Source organism: Manis javanica, chromosome 5, assembly GCF_040802235.1.
Source record: "Manis javanica isolate MJ-LG chromosome 5, MJ_LKY, whole genome shotgun sequence".
In the NCBI taxonomy this organism is placed as follows: domain Eukaryota; kingdom Metazoa; phylum Chordata; class Mammalia; order Pholidota; family Manidae; genus Manis; species Manis javanica.
In genome coordinates, this window is record NC_133160.1 from 1,533,094 (window position 1) to 1,560,110 (window position 27,017).

At 59.4% G+C, this 27,017-nt stretch overlaps 1 protein-coding gene across 6 annotated transcripts; it reads right to left on the reverse strand.

Moving 5' to 3' along the window:
- On the reverse strand, nucleotides 1-26,989 carry SS18L1 (SS18L1 subunit of BAF chromatin remodeling complex). Of its 6 annotated transcripts, XM_073236376.1 has the most exons (12): nucleotides 26,689-26,981; nucleotides 26,200-26,292; nucleotides 15,469-15,545; nucleotides 14,676-14,760; nucleotides 13,176-13,320; nucleotides 12,483-12,680; nucleotides 11,311-11,475; nucleotides 10,804-10,908; nucleotides 9,795-9,887; nucleotides 3,325-3,444; nucleotides 1,052-1,179; nucleotides 1-598 (listed from the first exon to the last, which is right to left on the reverse strand). In XM_073236376.1, exons 1-12 carry the CDS (start codon nucleotides 26,755-26,757, stop codon nucleotides 572-574), a joined length of 1,305 nt encoding a protein of 434 aa, XP_073092477.1. In that variant the 5' UTR covers nucleotides 26,758-26,981; the 3' UTR covers nucleotides 1-571. The 6 variants fall into 6 exon arrangements, with proteins under 6 accessions (XP_073092477.1, XP_073092478.1, XP_036862314.1 ...); XM_073236377.1 differs by lacking the exon at nucleotides 1,052-1,179 and having other exon boundaries at nucleotides 26,689-26,987; XM_037006419.2 differs by lacking the exon at nucleotides 26,200-26,292 and having other exon boundaries at nucleotides 26,689-26,974.
- Between the last annotated feature and the right edge of the window lie 28 nt (nucleotides 26,990-27,017).

The following is a 27,017-nucleotide window of genomic DNA, read 5'->3' on the forward strand; positions in this document are numbered from 1 at the left end:
TCCAAATGAAGCATATTTTATCCTTTTCATTGTGTAACAGAAACCGACCCAAAACACAGATGCTGCCTCTCACCACCATGTCGAGGCACAGGGACAGGCTGCCATCCAGGCGGCGCGTGTGCGTCCAGCTGAGGTGTAGCCAGTGAAAGACAAGTCACAAAAGCACATTACAACGGCTGTGTGAGAAGCCAGACCTGAGGCTGCTTCTATGAACACAGAGACTCTGGAATTTTGTAGATACGTCCCATTACTGGGCACAGAATACTCTGGTGATAAAAAGGACCCCTAACGCTAGCTAGAAACATGGGGGAAGGGGGCAATAAAGGGACAATCTCTCCGTTGTATGGAACACAACACTATACACAGCACCAAATAAGTCACACCATCAGAGCGCTGTCTCGCGCCGGCAGTGCACGCCTGGCATCATCCCCAGCATGCAATGTGCACGCTTCACATGCAGATGCTGCGTGGGGCAGAGGGCAACCAACAGGTCACAGGTCATCTGAATTGCCACTGCCCGCCCGCCTGGACGGACATGCCACTGGAAGGCTCCACCAAGAAGGCTTGTCCCTTACTGCTGGTAGTTTCCATACTGGCCCTGCAAGAGACCAAGACAAAGATGATACTTTGTAGTCCTGAGTAAAAGGGTCCACACCCAGAGGCAGGGCAGACCCCGCCCAACACACATCCAGGGTGAGATGGGAAAGAGGCACAAAAAGCCAGCCAGCAGCCTTCTGCCCAGTTCCACATGGCAGGGAGGTCGCTGGCTTTCTGAAGGCCACCCTCCAAACCTGTGGCTAATGACTGAGATCAGAGGGTCAGCAAGGCTCTACCAGCTCCCCCACCGCCAGCCCCCCACTCTGGCCCGATGAAGTCACTCAGCCAGCTGTGTCTGACCAAGGTGAGCACATAGAGGCGACTTTTAAAAACCTCACAGGCTCAGAGAGTTAACATTCTGGAAGGGGTTGGAAGCCAGTTAGTTCGTTGTCATTCCTCATGACCGCAAGAGGCTTTGGTGTGTTCGGACAGACACGGTCTGGGACCGTCTTGCCTGTTCGTAGCCGTAGGGCCGCTGCTGCTGGGCGGACGGGCCCGTCTGTGAGGCTCTGTAGCTCCCGTACTGCTGGCCTTGTCCCTGCTGGTAGCTGGAGTACTGCGAGGGGGCTCCCTGGGCAGGCCCTGGGGACACACAGCAGCACCTGTGAGACCACCCCACGTGCTCCAGGCTGCTGGTGGTACCCGTTCTCTCATGGCACAAGTCCCCCACAGCCAGGGTGCTCAATCCGAACCGAGCTCTCGGGCCCACCTGCTTCCTGGAAGCAGCTTCTGTCAGGTAAGGTGGTGGCTGTAAGCACGTGAGTTAAATGTCACAGCAGTTGGTGAAGACGCACAAGCAAGAGACAGTGATCGTTCCCGTGGAAACCAGGTTGAAGGTTTTGGAAAGAACTGATCAGGGCTGAGTAATTTTTCAAGAAATGCTATTTAATTAGTCCTGGCTGCAAAATGGCTTTCCCTCCTTACCAAGCATCAGAACCACCTGGGAGTTCAATGACACCATCCACCTGGGCACCTTGTTTTTTTACAGCTTCCCAGGTGATTCTAGGGTGTAGCAAAGGGGGAGGACCACCAGCCTGGATGTGTATCCACGGAGGTCAAAGCCGCCATCAGGGGTCCCGGGGCGTGTGGTCTTTGGAAGATCAGGGCCCGCTCTGGGTGCTGAGGGAACGCAGGACTATGTCTAAGTCGAACCAGGACGCTTCAGGTGTGGATGGCCGGACGCTGCATGAAGACTCACTGAACTCAGTCCCTTAATGAGCTGATCACTTACCCATGCAGGTCGCATCAGCAGGACGGCCCTTTCTGTGATTTTAAGTGGGAACAATTTGCAAGGCCATCACGTGGTGGGAACACTAGCAAGGTGCCTCCTGACAGCAGCGCCAGGAAAGCTCAGGCGTGGTGCCCGGTTCCGGACAGCAGGGCCCAGGTGCTATCCTGGGAGTGGGTTTGGACCTTGGAAGAGGTTCGGTTCATGTGGTCTTGGGCTCTTGGCAGACACGACCCACAGGCAAGGGGCCAGGGCCACAGTTTCAGGCAGACCTGCGGGGGGTGGGTGGAACGAGCCTGTAGGGACTGGGCAGATGCGAGGGACGGTCACCATCCTGGGGCAACCTGCTCTGGGAGGCGGCCGGCCTCAGTGACACTGCGCCTGCCTTCTGCTGCTCTTCTCTGGGAGGCAGGACCTCTCCCTCTGGTGTCCTGCAGCTCACAAAGCTCCCTCCACCCACCTGCCTGTCTCCTGGGCTCCCCTGGATGGTCTGGCAGACCCACGGCCCCTTTACACTTTTGTGGGTCCTCGCGGGGTGAGGCCTACGAACGGACAAGCACTTCTAGACGCTGCTGCCAGCCTGACCCACACGTGGACTGTCTCAGGTGAAAACAAAGTGGAAATGGGCTCAGGGAACCCCCACCCACCCCTAGACCTCGGTTGCTAATGCCGTTCTCCTGTGAAGGAACCGGGCCTCCTTGGGGAAATGGCTGCTTCTGGAGCGGGGGCTTCCAGAGCCTGAAATAAGGGCATGTTCAAAAACCAAAGGGCGGGGCATGTCAGTGGGACACAGGGGCCGATGGGAAGCTCCTGGGGGCAAGGCGGGGGTGACCTGACCAGACAGAGAGCTCTTTGACCAGTGGCACCACGGCTACTCCTTACCGGTGCCCGAGTCTGTGTCAGCACAGTGACTGATTACTAGATAAACAGGGGGGAAGGGCCTGGGTGTCCTTACAGAAGAAAACCAACCTGTGTAGATAGTCCCAGCATTAGAGCTGCTATAAACAGGCCCAGACCTGGACAATGCCCCTGGTCAAGTGACTGAGGTCAACATCTGAGGACACCCACGTTGGCACAGGCCAGTCACAGGGCACTTCACCATGCTCTCCTTTCCAAACCCATAACCCAGAGCCCCGAGGAAAGCCTGAAGGACGGTCCAGGTACCCGCCCAGTCCTCCATGACAGCCAAGGCCCAGGGGGACGGGGATTCCGGAGCAGCTGTCCTGGCCCAGAGGAGCCGAGACCAGATGTCTCCTGGATAGAGAAGGTCACCGGGGAACCAGTGCCACGGGGCTGACGTGAGATCAGACCGCAGTCGGGCCCCAGTGTAAGCTCTAGTTGCAACAATCCACCCCGATAATGTGGGCTGTGATGATGGGGGACACTGCACTGCCCTGGCAGCCCTTCCGGGAGTCAGACCACAGCAAACACAGAGGCCGTGGGGTGCCCCCGGCCCCTCCGCCCCCACCGGCAGTGTCACCAGGCGCCGCGCTCCTTACCATAGCCTGGCTGCTGCCCGGCGTAGCTCTGCTGGCTGGGGTACTGCTGCTGGGGGTAGGTCTGCGGCGGGGCTGTGCCTGGCTGGTACCCCGCCTGCTGCTGGCTGTACTGCGAGTTCCCTGCGGAGGGAGGACACGGAGCTCAGGCCCAGAGCCCAGACGCTCCTGCATGGCACAGGCACACTGACCGCGTCTCTGCTGACCACGTCCCTGCACCCGCCTGCCTCGGTGCCCGTGCTTCACGAGTCGAACCTTCCATGACACTTCTCCAGAAACACAGGTGCAAGCCCAAAGCAAACAGTCACTGCAACCAAGACAAATACCGGTGCTGTGGGTTGGACTGTGTCCCCCAAAAGATGATGGTGGCCTGACCCCAGGTGCCTGTAGACGTGGCTTCATGGGGGAACAGAGTCTTTGCAGATGTGATTATTAAGGTGAGGTCGTACAGATAAGGGTGGGCCCTAAATCTGATGCCTGGCATCCTCCCAGGAGGGCAATCTGGGCATAAACACGGGGAGACAGACATGTGATGGCACAGGCAGGCTGGGGCCCTTTCCCTACCCGGAGCTGGGAAAGGCCCCTGGAAGGAACCAGCCCTGGGACAGCTTGCCCTGGGGCCTCTGGTGCAGGTCAGCTCCTGCTGCTCTGCACCCGGTCACAACAGCCCCTGGAGACTAACGGCCAGGAAGCTGAAGCAGCCAAAGCGGAGACGCGGGAGGGTGTGTGTGAGCAGCCGGTCGACGGGTCCAGTCGTGAAGGAAAAGAACGAAGTACAAGCACACACCCACAGAGCCAAAAGCCCAGCCCAAGCAGCAGTGATGGAGGACATGGCAAACCCTTGCCATTTGCACTGAACCTCCGTGCGGACAGCGCACGTCAATGTGTTTTATACACCAACACAGAACGCTTGGTGTTTATGCCCACAAATTTATTTCAAGAAAAGTCTAGTAGGTCAATTACTGAGAAATATTTTCTCACTGATCAGGAAATACGTTGCAACAATGTCCGGTGCCCACAATGTCCCAGGCAGGTGACACAAAGTGTCTGTAAGCACTACCACATGCCCACTTTACAGACAGGGACACTGAGGCACACACAGAAGCCAGCAGCCCGGAGCTGGGGAGACAGGAGCAGGAAGGACATCAGCCCACTGAGGAGGCACCGAGAGCCACAGCAGCAAGACGGCGCTATCTCAGATGGCAACCCCCGAGGAAGTACTCCAAGGTCACATCCAAGAGGACCCCTAAGTCTCAGGACACTTTTATTTTACTGGCAAATGTGCGGCCAAGGGCATGTGATTCAGCTCAGACCCGTGATGGGCTGTTCTCTGACTTCACGAAACTAGCGCCTCAGAGGATAAAAAAGGCAGGTGTTTACCTATTGCTCTTTATCTGTGTGTTGGGAAGCCTGAGAGAGATTGTAGATTCATTTTTTCTTTTTTTCAGAGAATGTCAATTCTTATGTTCAAAAATCGAACTCGCTGAACAGCACCCATGCCAAAAGCCTCATCATTTTGGAAGAAAGCTTGCAGTAGGAAAAGTAACTTAGGAGAGCAATGTATGTATCACCAAATAACCACCCAGAGTTAAGAGGGGATATTAACAACCACTTAACGATCTTCCTACGAGGTCTTGTCCAATGGTGGCCTCAAGAGCTGCCACTCAGATTCAGCACAGAGACTAAATTCCATTCATGGTTTTCAAACACCTTTATAGAAAGACCACTTTAAAGTCTCCTTTCATCTTTTGAACAGAGCTTTGCTCTTCAAAACCATACAAAGTGCATGGCCTTTAACTGGCGATGTGCTGGGTCCTGAGTGTGCATAAGAGCCAATTCTCCAGCAGAAGGGAAGAGGGGGTGGATGGGACCCAAGAGCGCGTCCCCTTGTGACACTGGACAGGGAACGGAGAGGGTGCCGCCCCCTTTCCATGGGGGATGTGACCCACCCCAGGGGATGCCTCGAGCCGCAGGTAGTACCAAACCCCATATATAATGGTTTTCCTTCTATAGACACCTAACCATTATAAAGTTTAATTTAAAGTTCAATTTACTATGCTTAAATTTAAATCAGGCAGTGAGGGATTCACAAGTGACTCATGATGAAGTAGGACCATGACCACGACGTGCTGTCGTAACAGTTCCGTGAACGTGGTCTCTCCCTGCGTACCTCACTGCCCTGCGCTCACCTCCTTGTGATGTGAGATGATAAAGGGCCTGGTGCGGGGGTGACCCGAGGTGAGAGACGCAGACGCTGACGCAGCGCCAGCTGCTGTGGCCCTTCTGACGATTCGGCAGGAGCACCTGCTCCCAGACTGGGGTTAACCCTGGGTAACCGGAACCGCAGACAGAGACCCCGCGGATGAGGGGGGACCACTGTAGTTGTTCTTGTTTTAATCAAAACATGTCCCAGAAATAAGCAAGTGGAGGCCAGATTATGCAAACTGGTAGCAAAAGAATCCGTTTTTCTACTTTATTTTTCCAGTTGTAAGTAACTTTCCTTTCTGGGAGCTGTAAAATACAAGTATTTAAAAACTGGGTCCTGGTTAGGGATTTTCTTAAGTAACAGCTTTACTGAGATCTAATTCACATTGGAAAAGCTTAAAAACCTATTAAGGAAATTCAATTTGCAGTTTGAAAGAACAATGAGTGAACATGCGCTCTGATCGAAAGGCGGCTGCCTCTCTAGGTGGACTGTTGAGATCCTGTAGCATCTCCCACCGTTTGCCACCTAAGGGAACAACCTTGAGCTCCTTCCTCGCAACTGACGCCGGGTCCGGCAACAACGACGGAGGCCCAGCTTCGCCATTTCGGAAACGGGGCGAGTTTTCTCCAGGGCTTCAGGCGCTTTGGTCAGCCTGCGCATTCCCACATTTCAAGGCCCTATTTACTCTCCACGTGACGACAGCTAGAGAGCTAATTCACGTGCAAGTGGCTGGCTGTGGCCGGCACCAGCAATAGGAGGACCTTGCCGACAACACCTCGGCTCAGCCCCCCTTTTGCCCGAAGTCCAGTCCTAGTAGAAAAGGGACCCAGGTGAGGAATGTGATGGCAAAGCAGCTAGGGAACAAATGAGGGATCACCTCACTGTCGCGTTCCACACAAACCACAGTGATGGAACTCGGGGACACTGCGGGCCGTTTTGACCTCAGCTACGGGTGGGGGCTCTGACTTTCAAAGACAGCCCATGCTTGGCACCTTCAGGCTCAACTTCTGAGTAGCACATACATTCATCTGATTTGGTATCATGAAAACTAACCAAGCCCACCTTCAAGACGTGCAGGGAGATGGGTCCCCATCACAGCCATTCCTGTAGTGTCCTGGGTGTTTTTCCAGAGTGTCACATGGTGTGCATGTGTGTGCATGGATGTGAGTGTGGCATCCTGCTTCCCTTTGTTTTTACAGAGGGCAACACCCAGACACCCTGAGCCTCCACACGACCACCGCGGCCACGGTGCCCACTGGACACGTGTCCAGTCGGACAGCAAACCTCACGGCAACAAAATGTGACAGGACTTCAAGGCTCCCAGGCCATGCCTGGCAGGGGCCCTGATGGTGACCTGTGCCCCACCTGCCTCCGTGGGCCACATCCCCTCATCCTGCCCAGGCCACTCCCCAGCACTGGTCCTCTGCATACTAGTACTCTCTTGTCCTATGGGACACTGCCTCTTCTGACAAGCCCACGACCAGCCACCTGCGCCCCACAGGGTTCCTCATCCCGAGTGGGACAGATCCACTTACTGCAAAGTTTTCTATATTGGTTTTGATCTGTGCCCTCATGGCTTCTACTCAACATCCCCCATCCTCGGGGGCCACAGGCCACTTATCCACACCCCAGCTTCTCAAAGCAAACACCCATGCCTCACTACACACGAGGCCTCAAGTCTAGAAGACAAGGCCATGCACCCCAAACAAGGGCACAAGTGCGCACCTCCAGCAGCAAGTCCTGAGCGGGCTGTGGGTGGTCACTTCTGCCCGAACGCCCTATCCTCTTAGGACCCACCCTCGGACATGGTGGAGCTGGCGTGAGCAGAGCCCGAGGACGAAGCTGAACCCCAGCGGCCCAGGAGTGCAGGGGGCGGGGCGGGAGGAGAATGGTTGCCCGAGAAACGGCCAAGGTGTCGGACACATGGCACAGAGTGCTCACTGACGCCGATCTTAGCAGCGAGGACAGTGGTGGACACGAGCCTGGGCTCCCCCAAGAAGACAGTGTTTGTGGTGTCCATAAGCGGTTCCCTGCAGGCATCAGCGGTGGGGGCAGGGAGGAGTGCTGAGGTCATGGCAGACCATGGGGGGATGGAGGGGGAGGTCATAGGCAGGTCACAGGCTGGGGGGCTGAGGTCATGGGTGGGTCACGGCAGGGCCCAAGGAGGTCACGGGCACGTCACAGAGGAGAGCCCGAGGTCACTGGCAGGTCACACACAAGTTCTCTGTGTGGAAGGGGGAAAGCTGAGGTCATGGGCACATCATGAGGGGGCTCAGGAGGTCACGGGCAGATCACAGGGCAACCAAGGTCACGGTGGGTCATGGCAGGAGCCCAAAAATGTCAAGGACAGGTCACAGCGGGGAGGCCAAGGTCATGTGTAGATGGTGGGGGAGGCTGAGGAGGTCATGGGCAGGTCACATACAGCCATAGTCCTGACAAGAGGCAAGACTGGCTGCAGCCTGACAGCTGCCCAAGTCGCAGTGAGGGAAACAGCACAGAAGCCACCTGCTTGTGAAGGCGGGCGTCACCTGAGGGTCAGTTTGTGAATGCAGGGGGAGAACAGTTGCTCGGAGGTGGACGGGAGGCTGCTTCTTGCCGCCTGGTCACTATCGGTTCTGATCCACCAGGGCCACGGCCAGGTCCCTGCAGCTGTTCAGGGCTGGCTGCACGGGCAGGGACCCCCAGGGCCCAGACCCCAGGGCTGGGAGACTGGGTCTGAGCCCACTTTAGTGAGCCAGTCCGCAAACATGTGAGCAGAGAAGCCACTGCAGGGACACTGGCAGTGACTGCAGCACAGCCTTATGGGTCACTTCCTGTATTTTCCAAATTGTCTATTAGCTCATATCCTGCGTAACTACAAAGCTTACCTGCACTAAGGAAGCAGGGTGGTGGCTCTTCAAACATTGTAAACAGCAATAGGCCTTCTGGTGTGAGCCCAGAAGAAATGAAGGAAGGACACAGATTGGTACACGGCCTTCACAGCAGCCAAAGGGTGGCAGTAGCCGTGTCCACCAGCGGACGGATATGCAAAATATAGTCTACAAGGCCACGGAGTGTCCTTCAGCCTTAAGGAGGGCAGTCTGATCGCAGTGTTGGTTGATAAACACGCATACCCTCCCCTGGCGGTCCGCAGCCCTCAGTGGGTGTCAGCTCCCACTGCCCAAGTAGGAGAGGGACCGGGACTGAGAGTGGGCCACTTGCAGCCACGGTGCTCAGACATGGGCAGGCCTGCAGATGCGTGCGCATGGGAGGGCCGGGCACAAGGACTGTGCAGGTCCCTGTAGCTCCCTTGAAGCAGATTCATAGAGAGCGAAGGGATCTGGGGGCCGGGGGTGGCGGTGAGCGTTTAATGGGGCCGATCTCAGTTCAGGACCAAATCGCCCTGGGGACAATGGCGATGCTGCAGTGTGATGTGGGGATGCCCGCCACAGAGCCACGCCCCGAGAGACTGTCAGACAGTGGATTTTGTTATGTGTTTCTACCAGTTTTTTAAAATGCTACCAAAAAGCTCGGTGATTACACATCCCATGTTCCACATTTATCATTTGTCTCCTCCCTCGGGGCTTTCCAGCACCACCCCACCTTCTCCATGGCTGTCTTCCAGACAGGAGCCAGAGTTGGGGTGCCTGCTGGCCTGCAAGTCACCCTTTTCCCTCAGGGCCCCCAGGAAGGACCAGGGCCTCTGCCTGCAGCTGGGCAGCGGGCACCCACTCAAGAGCCCACTGCATACTCCTGCCCAATGCCATATTTGGTGGCATTGAACTGTCAGCCAGGGTGGGAGAATTTGCTGCAGAGAAACGGGCGGGTGATCCAGACCTGGGCTTTATTTGGAGGGCCAGCCCCTAGCAGGTCTCAGCTGCAGCCCCCGTCTGCCGGGCAGCCCTGGTGAGACCCCATGGAGAGCACTGTGCAGGGACCCAAAGGTGCACTCTGTGTGGCCAGCTGGTGTTTGAAGAAATGCCCAGGCCATACCCTACAAAGCCACGTGCCCCATGTGCATTACCAGCCTGGCTCGGGAGGGCAGAGGGTGCCTGGACCCCTGCTGGCCAACCCGGTTTGGATGACTGCCCACTGAGGAGGCTCTGCCACCAGCTCACAGGCCCCAAGCAGGTCAGCTGGACCAGGTAGTGGGGACTGAGGCCAGCCAAACCCTCTCCTGTTCCATGAACCCACACGAGGCAGGCGGGGACCCAGTGGCCAGCCTACACCACATAAAGCCCTATGAGCACCCAGTGGCAGCCAGGCAAGGCTGAGGCAGGCTCCTTACCTCCCTCATAGTAGTGTTGCGTGGACTCCTCAAATGACCGGTCATAGCCCTGCTCTGTGTACGATGGCTGCTGGTATGTGTAATCACCATGTCCTGCAGGCAAACAGAGGCGACCTGCAGTCAGCGGGGGCCTGGCCACCCAGACCCTGCATACAACGCTGTCAGGTTGGGGGAGTCCAGACCTGGGTGAGGCTCTGGCTTCCCCAGGATGACCAGCTCCTGCGGGAGCTCTGCAGGCCTCTCGCCTCCGCCCCTTCCCTCAAAGCGCAGGCTACTGTCCTGCTTTCAGCGGGGTGAGCGGCGAGCAGATTCCGGCCGAGGGGATAAAGAGGAGGGAGGACAGCTGGTGCCTGAACACAGGCCCCCGTGGCCATTAGCCACTAGCACTGCTGTGTGACCGCCATCCTGCACCTGCTCTGGGGGCATCTGGCCCCGCAGGAGGTCTTGTCGGCAGCATGCAGGGCCCACAGCGCGCCTGCACTTGCCTTGGTCAGCCCACCCCATGCTCACGCAGGTTCCCTGCCCAGGGCCATCCTCCTCCCGCAATCCCACTCATCCGCTATGACCATTCTGAAGGCCACTTCCTCAAACCTGGACTATTTAAAAATGACTGAAAGGTGGCAATTTAAAGGAAAATCATTGGCAGAAATGATAATGAGCAGCTGGGACATGAGTGTCACACAGAACAGCAGGGTCTAGCAGCTTCCCGGAGGCACCTCACAATAAAGCGTGTGTCCTTTAACATTTAAATCCACCTACTCACAGGACTGCACATCTCAGCCTTGAACTGCTACTGCCTCCCAGGAAGGGACAAGAGCAGCCTGAAGGAGGCAAGGGGCTGGGCCAAGACCGGCCCTCACCCCTGCCCCGAAACATGCAGGCACAGGGGCCCTGGACGCCCTGCTGGTGGACAGCAGACATGACTGGTCTGAACTGGGAATGGCTGGGAGCAGTGGTCAGCAGCTGTGGTGACATGCCGCCACCGTGACAGCACGGGGACAGGCCTCACCGTCGGGGTAGTACTGCTGGCTCATGGGCTCCGAGGCCGCCTGGCTGTGGCCGTACTGGTCGCCACCGTAGTACTCCTCCTGGCCCAGGTACTGCTGGGACGAACCTGGGGGCAGACAGCGCACACAGGCGTTAACTCAGGAGGCTCTCCCCTTATGTGGGGACCCCTCAAGGGCCTCAGATCGGAGGATGCCCCAGGATACCAGGAGACTCTCCCCCACATCCAGCCCCCAATACCCTGGACTTTGTTTACAGCACAGCCTCCCCCTCCCCCCCACCCTATGCCTGACCCCGACCCTGACCCCACACAGTGGGGCAAGGAGGACACTTCCTTGTCCTCCAGGAAGGCACCGCTCCCAACATCCATGCTTCGTTAGTCCCACTGGCTTGACCCCAACACCTCTGCTTGATCCTCGCGGACGGGCGGAGCCTCATGCCCTGCTCCAGCGCAGCTGGGCGAGACCACCCTCCGGCCGCAGGACCGGGGGCAGTGTGGGCCTGGCATTACCTTGCTGAGAGGGCCGGTAGGGCGCCATGGGCCGCTGCCCCATCATGCTGCTCCCCTGCCCACTCTGGCCCATCATGGCGATGGACGACTGGCCCTGGTAGTGCTGGCTCCCGCCCTGTGCCGAGGTGTAGTGGGACGAGGCTGCCTGCTGGTGCATCAGGGACACTGGGCGACACGACAGACCCCGAATAACCCCGAGAAGCTCACAGGGCAGGCCCCAGCCCCTCACCACAGGCCCCGCAGCACCCTTCTCTGATCTCCTGCAGCTCCCCCAACGGATTGCCCTTTGACTCCAAGTTACCCCTCCCACCACTGAAGCTGGGCAGTGTTCGGAAAATGTCAGCAAGCACGTCGCATGGCTACCAGCCCCCTCTCACGCACAGAAACATGAGTCCTGCCCTCGCTGCCCCTAATTCCCCAAGGCTGGTGACAGAAGAGCCTCTGCCTTGCCCACCTGAGACCTGGCCTCTAAGGCTCCTGATGGCCACCACCCCTGACCCTTCTGCTCATGGCAGCCTGCTCAGAACCCCCTCAAGCAAGCGCTGTCCGACAGTGGGATGTGAGCCAAATCAATGAAGTAAAAAGAAACAGGTGGAATCTATTTTAGTGACACATTTTATTTGATGGAATATGTCCAAAATAGATTATTTTCAATATGTAACTAATATCAAAAAAATCAAAGAGCTCCTTCACATCTTCCTTTTCTGTACTAAGCCTTTCCAGTCTGGTGTGTCTGGCACCCACGGGGCCTCTCACTTTGGACCTGGTGCCTCCCCAGTGCTCACTGGGACGCGAGCCAGCAGGGACCCTTGGCTCGGCATGTGCGGCCCACATCCTACCCGCTTCTGTGCCCGAGGCTGCCGCCCCTGCCTCGTCCTGTGAGCCCAGCCTCACCCTCCCAGCAGGGCACAGGTCGCTACCCCTCAGGTTTCCCTGAAGCCCCTCAAAGCTGGCCCCATTTGGCCTGTGTCACCATGCCCTGCCTTTCTGGAGGCTCTGGGAGGAGGGTGGCCTTCAGACTTACCCTGCCCTCCTGCCAGCAGCAGCCCAGCGCCCAGCAGGAGGAGGGCAGCCCCTTGGGACCAGGTGGGTGGACTGCACACATTTCAGAAGGTTGCGGAGACAGGCCCAGGGTCAGGTGGGGGCGGCCCCAGGGCCAAGCAGGGCGGTACCTGGGTTGGACTGCATGTTGATGTTGGCCCGAGACACGTAGTTGCCGATGGCACCTTGCCCCTGCAGGGGCACGCTCTGTGAGGTGGGTCCCGAGTGGCTGTAGCCGGGCCCCGAGCCGTGGCCGCTGCCCGACATGCTCATGGAAGTGGTGGGCAGCGTGCTCTGAGCTGTCTGCTGCATGGACACGTGGTTTGGACCTGCCAGGAGGGACAAGGAGGGGGGCCTTAAACCCATCTGAACCCTGTGGGTGGAAGGCCTGGCCTCATTGCCGGACACCATTTCCTGGTGGCACAGGCCAAGTGACGGTGGGGAGGGAGGCTAGCTGATGGCCAACAGCACTTGGGAGTGAAGTGCACAGTTAAGTGATTAAAAAAGTAATAAACACACATGCCACCAAAGTGGACGTGCTGCCTGTTTACTGTCACATTGTTAACTAGCTCCCAATGGCTTTTCCATCCAAAGGCCAAGCACTTTGCTCGTCAGGAAATCCACATGGAGCCCCCGACTGGATAGCCCCTGATTTGAGTGTCAAAGGAGAATAAGGGCTTTATTCCCTCTACATGTCTTGCCCTGCACAGCACCTCTGGGTCTCCTGTGCTCGGCCCCACAGGGCCTGGGCTGCACCATGGTGACAGTCGGCCGCCTGGTAGCCTGCCGGGAACCAGCCCCACTCTGGTGCTCAGCCTGCTCACCGTTGCCGATCTGGCCCTGCATGAGAGAGGGCGGGGGCAGGCCCGAGCCGATGGCGTCGCTGAGGCTGCCCTGGGAGTGCAGGCCCTGGCTGGAGCCACTCTGGGACAGCGCTCCGGGGCCCAGGCTCATGCTCTGAGTTGGCGGCTGTGGAGACAGGAAGGTTACAGAGGACGGTCAACCACCAGGAGCCACCCAGGACTCGGCAGCCCGTGGGATCTGCAGCTACATTCCATGGTCACCTGGCAAATGTCTGTGATCAGCTGCTGCTCTCACACTCGGCTGGATGCCACAGGTTATCAGGCCTGAGCACCGCAGGCCACGATGGCGATGAGACACCAAGTTTTCTATGTAAATCCTCAGAACTTAGACAAGTACCAAGTATAGCAATATGCACGTGAAGGTCCAAAGCTGGGTTCCCTACTGCTGGGGGACAGGGAACCACTGCACAAGGCCCAGCAGGCTGCGTCCACCTCGTCTTGCTCCACACCCCTCCCAGCCCCCTCAGGCTCAGAAGGCCAGGCATCTCTGCTCCTCATCCACACCCCCATGGGGTCCCCCATGCCCCAGGACCTTTGCACAGGCTGTTCTGTGCCTCAGTGGCTGCATTCCCAGGATACTCCACCTGGGCAGATGCTCTGCCCCCTCCCCACCCCTGCAAGCCCACCTCTGATCACAGGACACAGAAGGGAGACCAGGATTACAAGTGACCCTTCCCACCCTCATCTCCCAGATCTACATCAAACGGTAGCTCCAAAGGCTTGGACACAGATGCCTCTACACCTAACCAAGAAAATGAAGTTTCTAGCAAGATCTGCTGGGATCTCCAAGGTATAGAATCCCAATTTGATAGGTCAGTTAAGGCTGGTCTAACATTTTCGACAGCAAAACACATTCTGATATTTATTATGTCACCACTTTCCAGGGGACAAGGGGGCATCAGGACGTCAGCCATTCCCAGTGACACTTTTGTCCTGGCACTTCCCTGCCCACCACAGTCAACAAAGGCCACCAGGCTCACCATGAAGGAGGCCTGAGGCAGCCGCTGCTGGACCCTGCCTTTGGACCCATAATTAAATTTTAGGAAAATATGTTTGCAGAAAATGAAATATTAACACTTGAGTTGTGTAGTATACTGGGTCAGACGCACTCTGGACCCAGCGGAACACGCTCGTGGCCCGTTCTACAGGTCGCTCAGAAGGCTCCACAGTGACGACCCCAAGCCACTCGTCATTCTCCCCAGGACCTGCCTCCTGTCGTTTCTGAGTTTGGTCCCTCAGGGGTCACCTCCCTTTGCTAAAGAAGCTGAGGCCACAGTCTGACCAGTCCATGCCCGACACCGCCTGGCCGACTGCCCCTGTGACGAGGGCGCTCCCTCCCCCCACTCCTGTCACCCTGGATACCCCGGGGGAGGCTCAGACCTCTGCTGCCCCCTGGCATTCGGAAGCAGTGCCTGGCTGTCCTGGGCGGGAATGGGAAGCCCTCCCGCCCCAGGCACTCACTGCAGGGAGCAGGGACTGCACGTTCTGGTTGGAGTCCGCGATTGTGGCCAGGTAGACGAGGTTCCGGTGCAGAATCTGCTGGTACCTGCAGGCAAGGGGTGTGCGGTGAGACTGCGGCCGACCCAAAGCGGAAGTAAGGTTTACCCAACAGCCTCGCCCTGCAGCCAAGCCCCAGGGGGAAGCTGACCCCAGGTGACGCCCAGGGACAAGGCAGGCCTCACAGCGGGTGGTGGTGCAGCATGAGGCCAGGCAGGGAGCAGGATGCTGTCCGAGGACAAATGCCATGAAGGCCCTACGGTGGTGGCTAAGGGGGAGGTGACACAGGGTCTTTTCCGACGGTGGAATGGAGAGTGGGTTAGAGGAGGCGGGGCCAAGGGAGAAGCTAGAGGACAAGCCCTCCTCCAGCTGGCCTGGCACCAGGCTGGCTCCATGTCTCCAGCCCCCTGAAGGGGCCTACAAGGAAACAGGGGGCTCAGTCCCACATGGGAAAGCCTCTGGGCTGGGGGTGCGGAGTGGCCCCTTGCACCTCTCTGGCGGGTGTGACACCCTCTCACACACCCGTGCCCCTGATGCCAGCTCGTGCACCTTCTGTGTCCAGCCCCGGACGTCACTCCAAGCCCGACCCACAGGAGCTCACTGCTGCGTCTGTCCGCCCGCTGCCCGGAGCCGCCAGCTGAGCCCTCGCCTCCCACACTCCCCTTTCCCGCGGAGCCTCTCCACACCGTCTCCCTGGGGAACACCTTAGCGGGGGGGCCCTGGGGCCCGGACACCCAGGCGCCGACGCGGCGCTTACTGGGCGCACTCCGCTGTCTTGCCCTTGCTCTGGTGGTCCAGGATGCACTGTATCAGGTGGTGGTTCTCGTCCAGCATCTGAAGGAGAGGCAGAGTGAATGAGGGGGTGGGAGCCGTCGGCCGGTGCCCTGCGCGGGGTCCCAGGGCGCCGGCTGGGGTCGCACATCAGATGCGCAACAGTAGCTGCCATCGGCGTGGTTTGTGTGCGTGCTGCCATTCTCACATACGGCCTCGGTCCCTGTGCAGAGCGCGTGGCCCTCCACATGCCAGGTCGATCCCCTGCAGCCCCGGGGCAGGTCCCAGGTTCTCACCCACACATGGAAACCCACAGCCCGCAGGAGCCCCTCTTCTAGCACCCTTGGCCACAGTGCGCCTGTCCAGCTCGTGTGGCCGATGGTCTGCAGCAGGGGTCCTGGGTGCCTAAGGCCCTGTCTGGGGGATGTGAGACCCCCAGGTCATGGCCACACAGGTGGGCGCAGTCCTGGGAGAAGCAGCTCACATCCCTTCAGGGCATCACAAGACCTTCAAGGACCAGCTCTTGAGGACGGCCACTTGGGCACCTGGGATGGCTGCGAGAGACCCAGGAGGTGATGGAAGGCGCGGGAGAGGGAGGAAACCTAGTGGGGACGCCGAGGGGGCAGTGTGTAAGTGTGCACACACAGCAGAGGGCAAGGGCAACCAGCCTCAGCTGGCCCACCCGGCGGCCTGTCCACGCGGAGGCCAGCCCGCTGAGGCAGAGGACGCCGGCTTACCCACCACCTGTCCGTACAACTGGCCTGCCCGCTCTGGATGCAGGGGAGAACCAAGCCCCAGCAAATGCTGCTTTCCATAGAAAGGCCTTTCTTTGCCTGGTGACTCACTGGAGCAGCATCTATGCCTTTTGTCTGCGAGCCGCCTCGGCCCGGGAGGCTGCTGAGTGGGCTCAGCCTGCAGGCCTGAGCAGGCAGAGGGGTGCATCAGCCTGCCACCGTCCCAGTGATGCAGCATGCGGGTCCGAGGGCCACCCACCTTCCCCTCCCTGTGAAACACGGGCCCAGAGTTGTGCTCTGACCCTGGGATCCCGAGGAGGGGACAACAGGACGCAGAGGGCTTGGCCCCGACACCCTGCAGGGCCTGGGCCACCGGAGGCCCTGCAGAGCAACCACCCTAGCTCAGCTTCTCCCTCTGCCACCTCAGGCTTGGCTTCTCTTGCTCCGTCTTTTTAAGTTACAGCTTCCTCCTCTCTACACTCTGATGTCTCCTCGCTATGGAGGTGATGCCCCAAACGGAGCGACTCCTTTGAGCCGAGGAGCCGGCCCAAGGCAGGGGACCACCAGGGGGCGCTGTGGGCCAGGGGCGGCCTGCGAGCGCGGCCGGGGGCGGGGGCCTCAACACCAGGATAGGGCGAATCCCACCATCCCCGCGTTAGGGCTCTTTCTCCAGATAAATTAAGGAATCAAAGCAGCTGAAAACTGTCTTTCTTTCCCTGTGAATGCCGCCCTGCAAATTCTTCAGAGCTTCAGCTTCCCTGACCCATGATTTCCAGCAGGAATTCTCTCCTAAGGACACATACTACATACATTTTATGCACAGGATGCTCATTTCAGGACCATTCTTAATACTCAGAAAGGACAAGAAAGTTAATACTCAATAACAGAATCGCTGGAGCCTGTGATGGCACAGCCATCCACCGCCAACCAGCACCAGACATGTTTTCCTAGCTTTGTAAAGTGTGAGAAAATGTTACACTGTTAGGATGTTAAAAGAAAAAAACCATGGTACACAGCGCTATCTCAGCTGAGTCAAAACAGGCCAGAAAGAGGCCAGGGCACATCAGGCGGACGCGCAGAGGGACACACGGCGTCCCAAATCCTGCAGATGTGCAGTGAGTTAAGGACGAAAAAGAACAGAAAGACGAAAAGAAAGAAAAAGAACACACATAAGAACAGAACTGGGCTGGAAGGGCAGTGTAGGCAAGGGAGCTACGGGACACGAGCGGTCAGGGTGTGGGTGTGACACTGGGCCGCCTGTGGACCCTCGGGCTCCGGAAGGTTGAGACTCCTGGACCTTCCCCCCTGCTAACCTGGCGGGACCACGATGGGGAATGTGGGGGCACGGGGGTGGCGACCAGCCTGGGCAGAAGGCGCCAGGATATGGGAGGCTGGCCAGCACCTCCACTGAAGCCACAGATCAACCCACCGGAGCACCCAGCATCCCCCAGCCGCCCCAGTGCTCGCGGGAGTCCGTGACTTAGACAAACAGACAAACCAAAGCCAGCTACCGAGGCCAACCCGGGGGAGATGAAGAAATAAAGAGGGAAACTTGAAAGACAAGCCGCCAGCATCACTGCGATCTCCGGGAGGCCAGAGGGGTCGTCACGCCCAGGGATCCTGTGATGCTGCAGCGACCTGGGGACAGCTGGGGGGCCTCCGAGCACTGACGGGGGCAGGAGGCCAACAGAACATCTGGGGTGTAAAGCCGAGGGCGATTCCTAGAAAGCAGATCCGAAAATCAACAGGGAAAATAGGAAAGATAATGAAAACAGAACACTCCAAGCAGCCAAGGCCAATTCTTTCAGGATGAGGTGTGCGAGTTGATGAGGGAGGCCACCTGACCGGGAGTGGGGGGCCTCCCGGGAGAGAGCATGGGAGACTCCGGGGAGAGGCGGCCTGGCCCGGAAGGAGACGTCCTCAGGACATCCTCCTTCCGGGGAGTCTTCCACAGGGAAAAACCGACCCTGAGGGAGCCCCAAATTCTAGTCGGCCAGACGCAGACCTGGTGTGAGGGCAGAATGATGCGCCGTCTGAAACACAGCTTGGGAAGATGCTCTTCCACCTGCACTGGCCCCAGTGCCTGACTCATACTCTCCAGAAGGCCAACGTCTTAAAGACAAAGAAGACGGAAGTAACCCTTCCTTACCCTGTGACCCGGGACACTGGTGGGACACACGGGTAACCGCGTTCAGGGCTGCAGGTCAGCGAGCAGTGCTGTACCAACGCCGGCCCCCTATGGTGGTTCCTGCACGTGGTGACGATGTCATGCCTGAGGGTCTGTGAGTAAAAGGGCATCGCGGCTGCAGCCTCCTCCCAGGGGCTCAGGGAACAGTGACCTGCTCACACAGGGCGGGGGGCAGGGGGCAAGTGAGCGGTGAGCAGCTAATGCTGGGGGACCTGGGGGAGGAAGTGTGGGGGTTCTCTTCCAAGGTCCGTGGCCCACCCCCCTTTCCTCAGGAAGCTACGAAAGGATGCGGCTCACCACACCCCACACAGGCGCAGGGAGAGACTGCGGGGTGATGGTGGAGGGACACCCAGGGAGGCCCAAGAAGAGTGGCCCAGAGACGAAGAACCTGACAAATACCGGAGCTAAGGAGGCTTCTGTGGCTGGAAGGGGTCTGGGGTAAACTGGCAAGACAGGACTAGAGAGATTACCGCCTCCAGGGAAAACAAAAGGCTAGGCAGGAAGGCCGATGAGGTGAGCCTGCCCTCCTGTCCCCGCCTCTGCACCCAGCAGCCCTGCGGCCCCCCTCCTGACGAAGCCCCCTGGGCGGGGGAGCAGGAGTGCAGCATGTGGCCGGGGAGGGGTGTGTGAGGAAATCCCTGCTTGCCGTCATCACGTGAAACCAACAGGTGTTACAGACCGAACATCTGTGTGTCCCCCCAACTCCTAGGGAGCCCTAACCCCAATGGGACGGTTCAGGAAGAGGGGCCTGGAGAGGTGGCGAGGGTCAGACGAGGTCACGAGGGTGGGATCAGTGCCCTGGCAGAAACACGGGTCTGTTCTCCTGCACGTGAGGACACTGCGGCAAGGTGGCCGTCGGTAAGGCAGGAGGCGGCACCTCACCTCAGACGTCCAGCCTCCAGAACAGTGAAACGGGGCTGCTGCCGCAGCTGCCCGGCTGCAATGTTTTGTTACAGTAGCTGGAGCTAAGGCAACTGACGATGCCTAGAACTAAAAACATTAAGGAGTCACTTAGTGTGGGATGAGGACAGCAAGAGGGTGCTGCTGGGAAGTGGGAAAGAGTGGGGCTGGACGGATTCATCCCGGTTAACATGCGCCCCACGGTGCTGTGACTTGCCCAGGGCGTGTGCGCCGACGAGCGTGAACTCTGACCTACAAACCAGCAGGTAAGTGAGAGAAGGAAACCTGCGCTCTCTACGGGTCGGAGATGAGCAATGTAGATTTTATTCCGTTTATGCATTTGTAGGACAGGCATTTGTTAATGTCATCATTTGAAGACTGACTTTAAAGAAGCCTAAAATAGGTCTGGGATTGGCTGAGTCAGTCAGGCCCAGGGCCTCATGTGACTCTTCTACACAGTACATGTCTCCAAAAACGTGTGTCCATGACATGAAGCTGAAACCAGAGCCATTTACACCGACTGGAGGACCCAGGATGCACTTTGGTGCTCATCACAGTCCCACAGGCAGCTCTGTTTCCCGTCGGAGCCACACCCTCACACTTGCTCTCTTGGGAAGACTGATTTTCTGCAGTTTAGGGATGCCCTGGGCGGGTGCCATCTGAGAAAGGGGTCTGAGGCTCCTGAAGTGCGCAGCCTGGATCCCAAGGGCCAGCTGTGGCCTGCGCCTCCTGAGGAAGGGGTGCTGGGGTAGAGAGCTGAGAAGCGGGCAGTGCCGCCTGGAGGAGCTGCGGTCATCGTCGAGGGCCACGGCTGGCGGGTGCTGGGGAGACCCCATCGCCTGAAGCCCATCCCAGCCGGAGGCGAGTACACAGGGAGGAGCACGGGCCCAGCTCCCGCTCACGATGGGGCCAGCAGCAGGCGGCTGGGGTCTGGCAGAGACGGGGCAGCACAGGGCTGAACGTGATCTTGGCGGCAGGGGCCTGGGAGGTGCCCAGGAATGACAGCTCAGCTGGAGCTGGAAGGCAGAGACCAGGAGCGTACAGGAGAGGATGGGAGAAAGGGCACGGCAGGGAGGGGCATGGGAAAGGCATGGCAGAGCAGGACACAGCCAGGAGTGGAGACAAGTCCCAGGAAGCTGGATACGAGGTGCAGGGCATCAGAGCGGCAGGACCCTGGGGTGAGAGGTAGGGTCCCTGTGCCCAGCAGAGTGAGGGTGACTTTCTCAACTGCAGCCTGGTGTGACTGCAGAAGCCAGTGGGACCAAGGTCATAACATATGCGGGGGCATCTGTTACCCCTGCTGCATAACAAACATCCCAACGCACTGTGATTAAGGCAAAAACTGTAGTTCTCAGGGTGCTGGGCTGGCTGGGCAGGTCTGCCGCTGGTCTCCCGTGGGCTCACCACCGAGGCCAGCCGGGACGCCGATGCCTCCTTTTCCGTGGTCATCCTGGTGACCTCGTGCACGAGCACATCTCGAGCCTCTGCTGTGTCAGGCTGGCTGATGTCCCAGGGGTCAGAGTGCCATGGGACCAAGCCCCACAACCACATGGGAGAAGAAACGTCAGGGTAGAAGCTGGGGAATGCCGCTCCTTCGTTGCTGCTTCTGTAACAGCCGACCACGCGGGCTTACAAGGGACTGGAGTTGGCGCGGAGACCTGCTGGCCAGTGCAGGGCTCGGAAAGCCCAGAGCAGCCCTTCTCACCAGCACCACTGGCAGTGAGGACACAAGGTGTGTGGGGCGGGCCCGGGCTGAGGAGCCGCACGTGGGTCCTGACGGGGTGAGTGTGGGGGCGAGGATGGCGATGGGGAAGGGGAGGACACACGTCCCAGAGCCACAGACAGTGGGTGCCAGGGGTGGCCACCAGGGGAGGCCTGTGTGAGGATCTCTGAAGGGGAGTGCCCCCCCCACCCCTGACAGCCTGGTGTGGCCCCAGAAGGCCTGGGATCCCTGAGGCTGACTGCTGAGGGTTCTCAGGTCACCCTACGATGGATGGGAAGACCCCTCACATCACCCTGGCAGCCACTCTTCTAATTAGTAGGTTTGTGGCCTTCTGTTTAACGGGAAGAGGTTCACAGATGTGCCAACGTGCAGACAGCCCCAAGTGGGGGGCAGGCCCGCGCCTCCCACCCAAGGCTGCCAGGCCAGCCAGCTCCGCTCCTTCTGAAGGTACCATGTACCCGGAAAGTTCCCCCAACAGGTGCATGTCCATCCCTTCCCTCTTTGATGTCTCGGAGGTTGTCCTGAGTCAGCACATGAAGACCTCACCTCACTGTCTCCTAAGCTCCAGAGAATCCTGTGTGGTATTGTCAGCTTGCTGTCTTCTATGCTACAACTGGGGCTGCCATGCATGCCCCACCCTTGGGGGGATGTGCACGGGAGCTGAATTACTGGGAGTCGCCCTGCTGGCTCACCAGCTGCTGGCTAAGCCCTGCCAGGCAGCTGATGTAGTGCTTGGCACTCTAAGCCCCTCTGCCCACTCTGTCCTCAGGGCAGACACTGCTAATCTATCAGGGCTCCTGCCCCAGGCCCCAGGGCAGCCACTGGGGGACAGGAGGTCTGCAAGCGGCACCACAGACTCCTCTGACGCAAGCCGGCGGGGCCCAGGAATCAGGAGCCTCCTGCCCCATGAAGTGTCCCAGGGAGGGGCTGGGCCCCGCTGTGGCCCTATCTCTGCATCCGATGCCCGTGTCCTGTTCCCAAAGACCGAAGGACACGGTGACACGCCTCCTCCTCCTTAGGCCGCACAGGGGTCGATTCCTGTCTTCGGGGCATGGGGGCTCCTACAAAGGCCGGTCACCACGTGCAGCACAAGTGTCTGCCTCCATGGCGCTTAAGAGGTGCTGACGCAGTCAACGCCCCTCAGCTGGCCATGCCTCACCCACGCCCCAGCAGCTACCTTTCCTCCTCCACACACCCCGGGACTTGGGCCGGTTTCCCGCGGTCACCTCCCTGCCTGTCCCGGTGCCAGTGGCAATTCCAGCCAAGCATCTCATGAAAGGCAGCAGACCTTTGGTCCCTCCACCCGGCACTGTCCTATGCAAGGCAGACTCGTTTAACCGCAAGCACAGCCTGGAAGGAGCTCACAGCACCCTTCTTATCACAAACAGGAAACTGAGGCACAGAGCAGCTTCTACCAGTAGAGTAAGAATCTGAGCCCAGGTAGCCACCCTGCCCATCTGCAGCTGTGAGGTCCCGTCTGCGCCCTTCACCCCAGCAATCTCCAGGTGAAAAGGAATGGAGACAGCCCACTGCCCCTGGCAAAGCGGATGGGCCGCCTCACAGGGGCCCAAGTGGCAAGCACCCAGCCCTTCTCCCCGGAGCCTGCCGCCTCCAGAGCCACACACAGGGCAGGGTGGGCAGTCGAGTGTCTGCTGGGGATCAGGTGGAGGAGAGTGGCCGACCACCTCCCAGGTCCCCTGGGCATCGTGGGGACCCTAGTGCTGGTGGGCGTGACAGCTTCCCACTCACAGTGGGGCACCTGAGTGTGCCACCCTCTGGCTCCAAGCACACAGAGGCAGGTGCCCAGGCCTAGGCCCACTGGCCCATGGGACACGTGTGAGCAAGTCACGCTAGAGCCCATTGCTGTCCCCTCCTTGGCCTCTAGGCTGCACCCCCAGCTACTGCGAGGACAGATGTACATGGGAGGAGGCAGGAGACGGCTTTAGGAAGGAGAGCGTAGGAGGGAGGTGAGGTGGGTGCTGCCCTGTACCCAAATGCTTCCCTGTCCTCCAGGCCTGAGGGCTTCTGAGGGCCCAGGGTTCAGGCTGGGAGGACATCTTCTTTGGAGGGGCACCCAGCAGGGGGGCTTACTGCCAGGTTTTACTGGGCCATTTACTGCCAGGCCTGGCCACAGCTGTTCTCTCCTGGAGAACAGAGGACACGCTTCCTCAAGCGTCCCCACCCACAGGGGCTCGGGGCCCACTGCCCAGGTTAAGGGCACTCAGTGCCTCGCAGGGCAGCACCTTCCCTGAGGTAGCCACAAAACACGGAGAACCCAACCAACGGCCACCAGCCCACAGCGCCCCAGGCCTGGCCCCACCAGGATCCGAGTGACGGAACACTGCCCCTCCTGTCCCTGGGGATGGAAAGACGGGCACTGAGCGCCCCTTCCCTGGGGCCCCGCTCACTGGAGGCAAAGAGCTTTCGGCAACAACTGCCTGACGCTGTCGATCAGCCAAGCTAAGGGGAGGCGCGGTGTCTCCATGCCATCTGCAGATGTGAGGACAACTCTACCTTTAAAAATGGCCTATTTGCCTTCCTTACCATGTCAGCCCTCGTCCCTTAAGACCACAGGATCCAGGTCTGCAAGGACACGTGGCACCGCCCACCCCCAAGACAAGCAGACCCCTGTGCACCCACCCCCTTGGTGTGCAGGGTCACGGCCCCCCAGCTCTCAGACCCTGGGCTTGGCAGCTGCCCGTGCTGGCCTCGCCTTCCTGTTCCAGACCCGCTCCGGCGACCACGCCCACCCAGCTACTGGCTCTGTCCGGTTCCCGTGGGGCTGTGTCTCCCCCACACGAAGCACTGGGGGGACAGACAGACAAGACACTACCCCCGCCCTCTGGCCAATGAAACAAATCAAGAAAACTGATACAAACAGTAACAACAGAACTTACTTTTATTAGGCAAGTACTGTGTGCAAAGCACCTGTATGCCCGCTGAGGCCTGGCACCCAGGGGCCCCTCCAGTGTGCCCAAGCCAGCCACAGCCACAAAGCCGTCCTGCCAGTAGCACTGGGGGTGCAGCACTGTACGGGGGGACGCCCCAGTCCCAGACCAGGGGAAAGCAGTGTGGGGCAGGTCACAGCCTTTGGGCCAACTGGTCTGTCACAGACGGGGGTCACTGGTCTGCTGGGACACTGCCCATCTCCACCCCAGGTTCCTAACAACATCGTGTCCTGTGGTCCCCACCGAAGTGCAGTCCCACTTGTCTCCCCGGCTCTGAGGGTCTTTGGGTCCCACAAGCCAAGGCTCCTCAGCAGCGGCCGGGCTCCCCAGAGCCAGCTGGCTCTCCCTGCCCCCCACCAGCCCCCCCAGCAATGGCCGCCGTGCCTCCACACAGACCATGGGCGGGCCCCCCTGGGACTGCTTCAGTCTTCCGCACCCCTTTATGCAGGCCATGCATGGACCCCCTGTGACTGACTCCCTGACCCTTCCTACATCTGCTCCTTGGTTCTCCTTGTCTGGAATACCCCCCCACACCTTCATGTCCTGCTAACAGGTTAAAACATATCCCTCAAAATGACCCGTTAAGAGTCCTAATCCCCGGTGCCTGTGAATGTGCCCTGATTTGGAAACAGGGTCACTGTAGATGCAATCAAGTTAAGATGAGGTCACACTTTAATATGGGGCCCAATCTAGTGACTGTGCCCTACTGAGGAGGGAGATGTGGACACAGACACATATGCAGAGAAGCTACACCAGAGGTGTGACGTGTCTGCAAGTCAGCAACAGCAAAGCTCGGAGAAAAACCTGGAACAGACCCTCCCCCGGACCCCCAGGAAGTAACAACCCCGCCAACACTTTGTCTTTTGGCCTCCAGAACTGTGAGAAAATAAAATCGCTGCTGCTTTCAGCCACCAAGTTTGCGGTAATCTCTTACGGCAGCCCCAGGAAAGGAACACATCTACCTACCCTAGACACTTCCATGGACAGAACTGGTGCCACACGTGCTCCAGTGTGCACGGGCGCTGACTGTGCCAGGCACTGGGCCACAGCAAAGAACAGGTCAACGACACACTGACTGGGACCCAAGTAACGTGTCCAAGTGCTATGCTTATCATATGACCGCCAAGGGAGCGCAGCATGGGGACATCTGAGTGGGGCCTTGAAGGCTGAGTAGGACTCTGCAGGGCAGACCCCTGCCCAACACTCTGAGGGCACGTGTGTACCCCTGCTCTCTTGCTTCTGAGGCACCTTTTCTCAACGCTGTGAATGTGAGTGACATGCACCTCACGCCCTTCTCAGGCTGCCAATGAAATAGCCCCAAACGTATGTTCACTGTCAAAACAGGAAGGTGAGTACACAGACTGCTGGCCCCAGCAGGTCAGACGGAGGACCGCCTCCACCGAAGACCCTCTTTCAATGGTCAGCAGGTTGATTTTCTGCCCTGGCATGCAGCTGGCACGTGTCCCTTTCTGATCTGATGTTTGGGAGTGTGGCTCTAACACATGCCATTGCCTGGAGAATTGGGGAGCTTTAGCAGGGAGTAGGTGCAGAGTGCAAATGCCCGGATGAAGGTCGAGGTCAAAGGTGCCTCTCAAACCAGTAAGTGTGCTCGTCACACTTAAGCTTCAAAAATGTCAGGAGACCCTTTGGATTGCCGACGTGTGCCTCTGAGGCAAACATCTGACCCTCTGCCTAGACAAGTGTTCCTGGATCAAGTGTCACGGTCACCGCAGACCCCTGGCTTCCACTCCTGCCTCCACCACTCCCGCAAAGCACTTAGCCTCCACATGCCTGTTTCCATATCGATAACTACCCGAGAATCAAATGAGTTAAGATCTGCAAAGTCCTTAGAACAGTACTCGGCATGCAGTAAACACCACGTAAATAGGCCACAATACTAAGTCTGTATTTAATTCTTTTCTCAGATTGCCTCTTCCCTGGTAAGCGTTTGCTGGGGGCTCCTCACCGTTCATAACCAGAGATGACGGCAGTCTGGAAAGAGGCACGAAGCTGAGGACAAGGTCCACAGGGTCCTGGTGCATCAACATGGAAAACCCCGCGGGGAAAATGAGGCTCGTGGGCACCGCGCAACTCGGCTGCCGAGCCCAGGAGCCTAAGGTCAGAAGGGGAACCACGCAGCTACCAGACATCCAGAAAATTCAAGCAGGAGTGGTTAAAACCGATTCTCTTCTGGGCTTCTAAAGAGAAACGGCGGAAAGCCTACCATCTCGATCCCGAAACTCGAGCTTTTGTCGAAGGTGCTCCAACCCGTACAAACGTTACCGCGAGGAAACCATGTGGCCAAACCTGCAGGGCGCTGAGGAAAGGCCGCCAGGCGGCTCCGTGAAGTTTGTCGGGTGAGGAGCCGGCCGCTGTCACCGCAAAGACGCCCGGACGCTAGGGGCAGCGGAGCGTGGCCGGCAGGCCTGCCCCGAGGAGCCGCGCGTCCGCTCAGGGCTCCGGGCCGCCGGGACCCGCGAGGCGGGACGCGCCCCCTGGGCCGTGCGCGGGCCTGCGCGGCGGGCGTGGCGGCCGGGGCCGGGGCCGGGGCTCGCTCCCCGGGCCTCCTCGCCGCGCCGCCCCGGGCAGCCGCTGCCCCTGCCCCCGCCGCCAAGCGCGCGCGGGGCCCGGCGGGTGGCGGCCGTCATGCGCCCGCTTTGTTCGCACCCCGCGCCCGGGCGCCCGCCCCGGCCCCGCGCGCCCGCCGGCCCACCTTCTGGATGGTCTGCTGCGTGACCTCCCCTTTGCCGCGCGGCCGGGCGGACGCGAAGGCCACCGACATGGTCGCGGCGCGGGCTCAGCCCGAGATCATCGGGGCTCCCGCTCCCGCGGCGCGCGGCGGCCCGAGGCGCTCATTCTCCGCAGTCGCTGGGGGGCGGCGGCTCGGGGGGCACCGCGCCATGGGCTCGCCCGCTCCGGTGCCGCCGCCACGCCACCCCTGCGCCCGCCGCGCTTCCGCCCCGCGCGCCGCCAGGCCGCGAAGGCGAGCCCCGCGCGCCCCCCCTGGGTGGCAGCCCCGCGCCCCGCGCCCGGCCCCGCGCC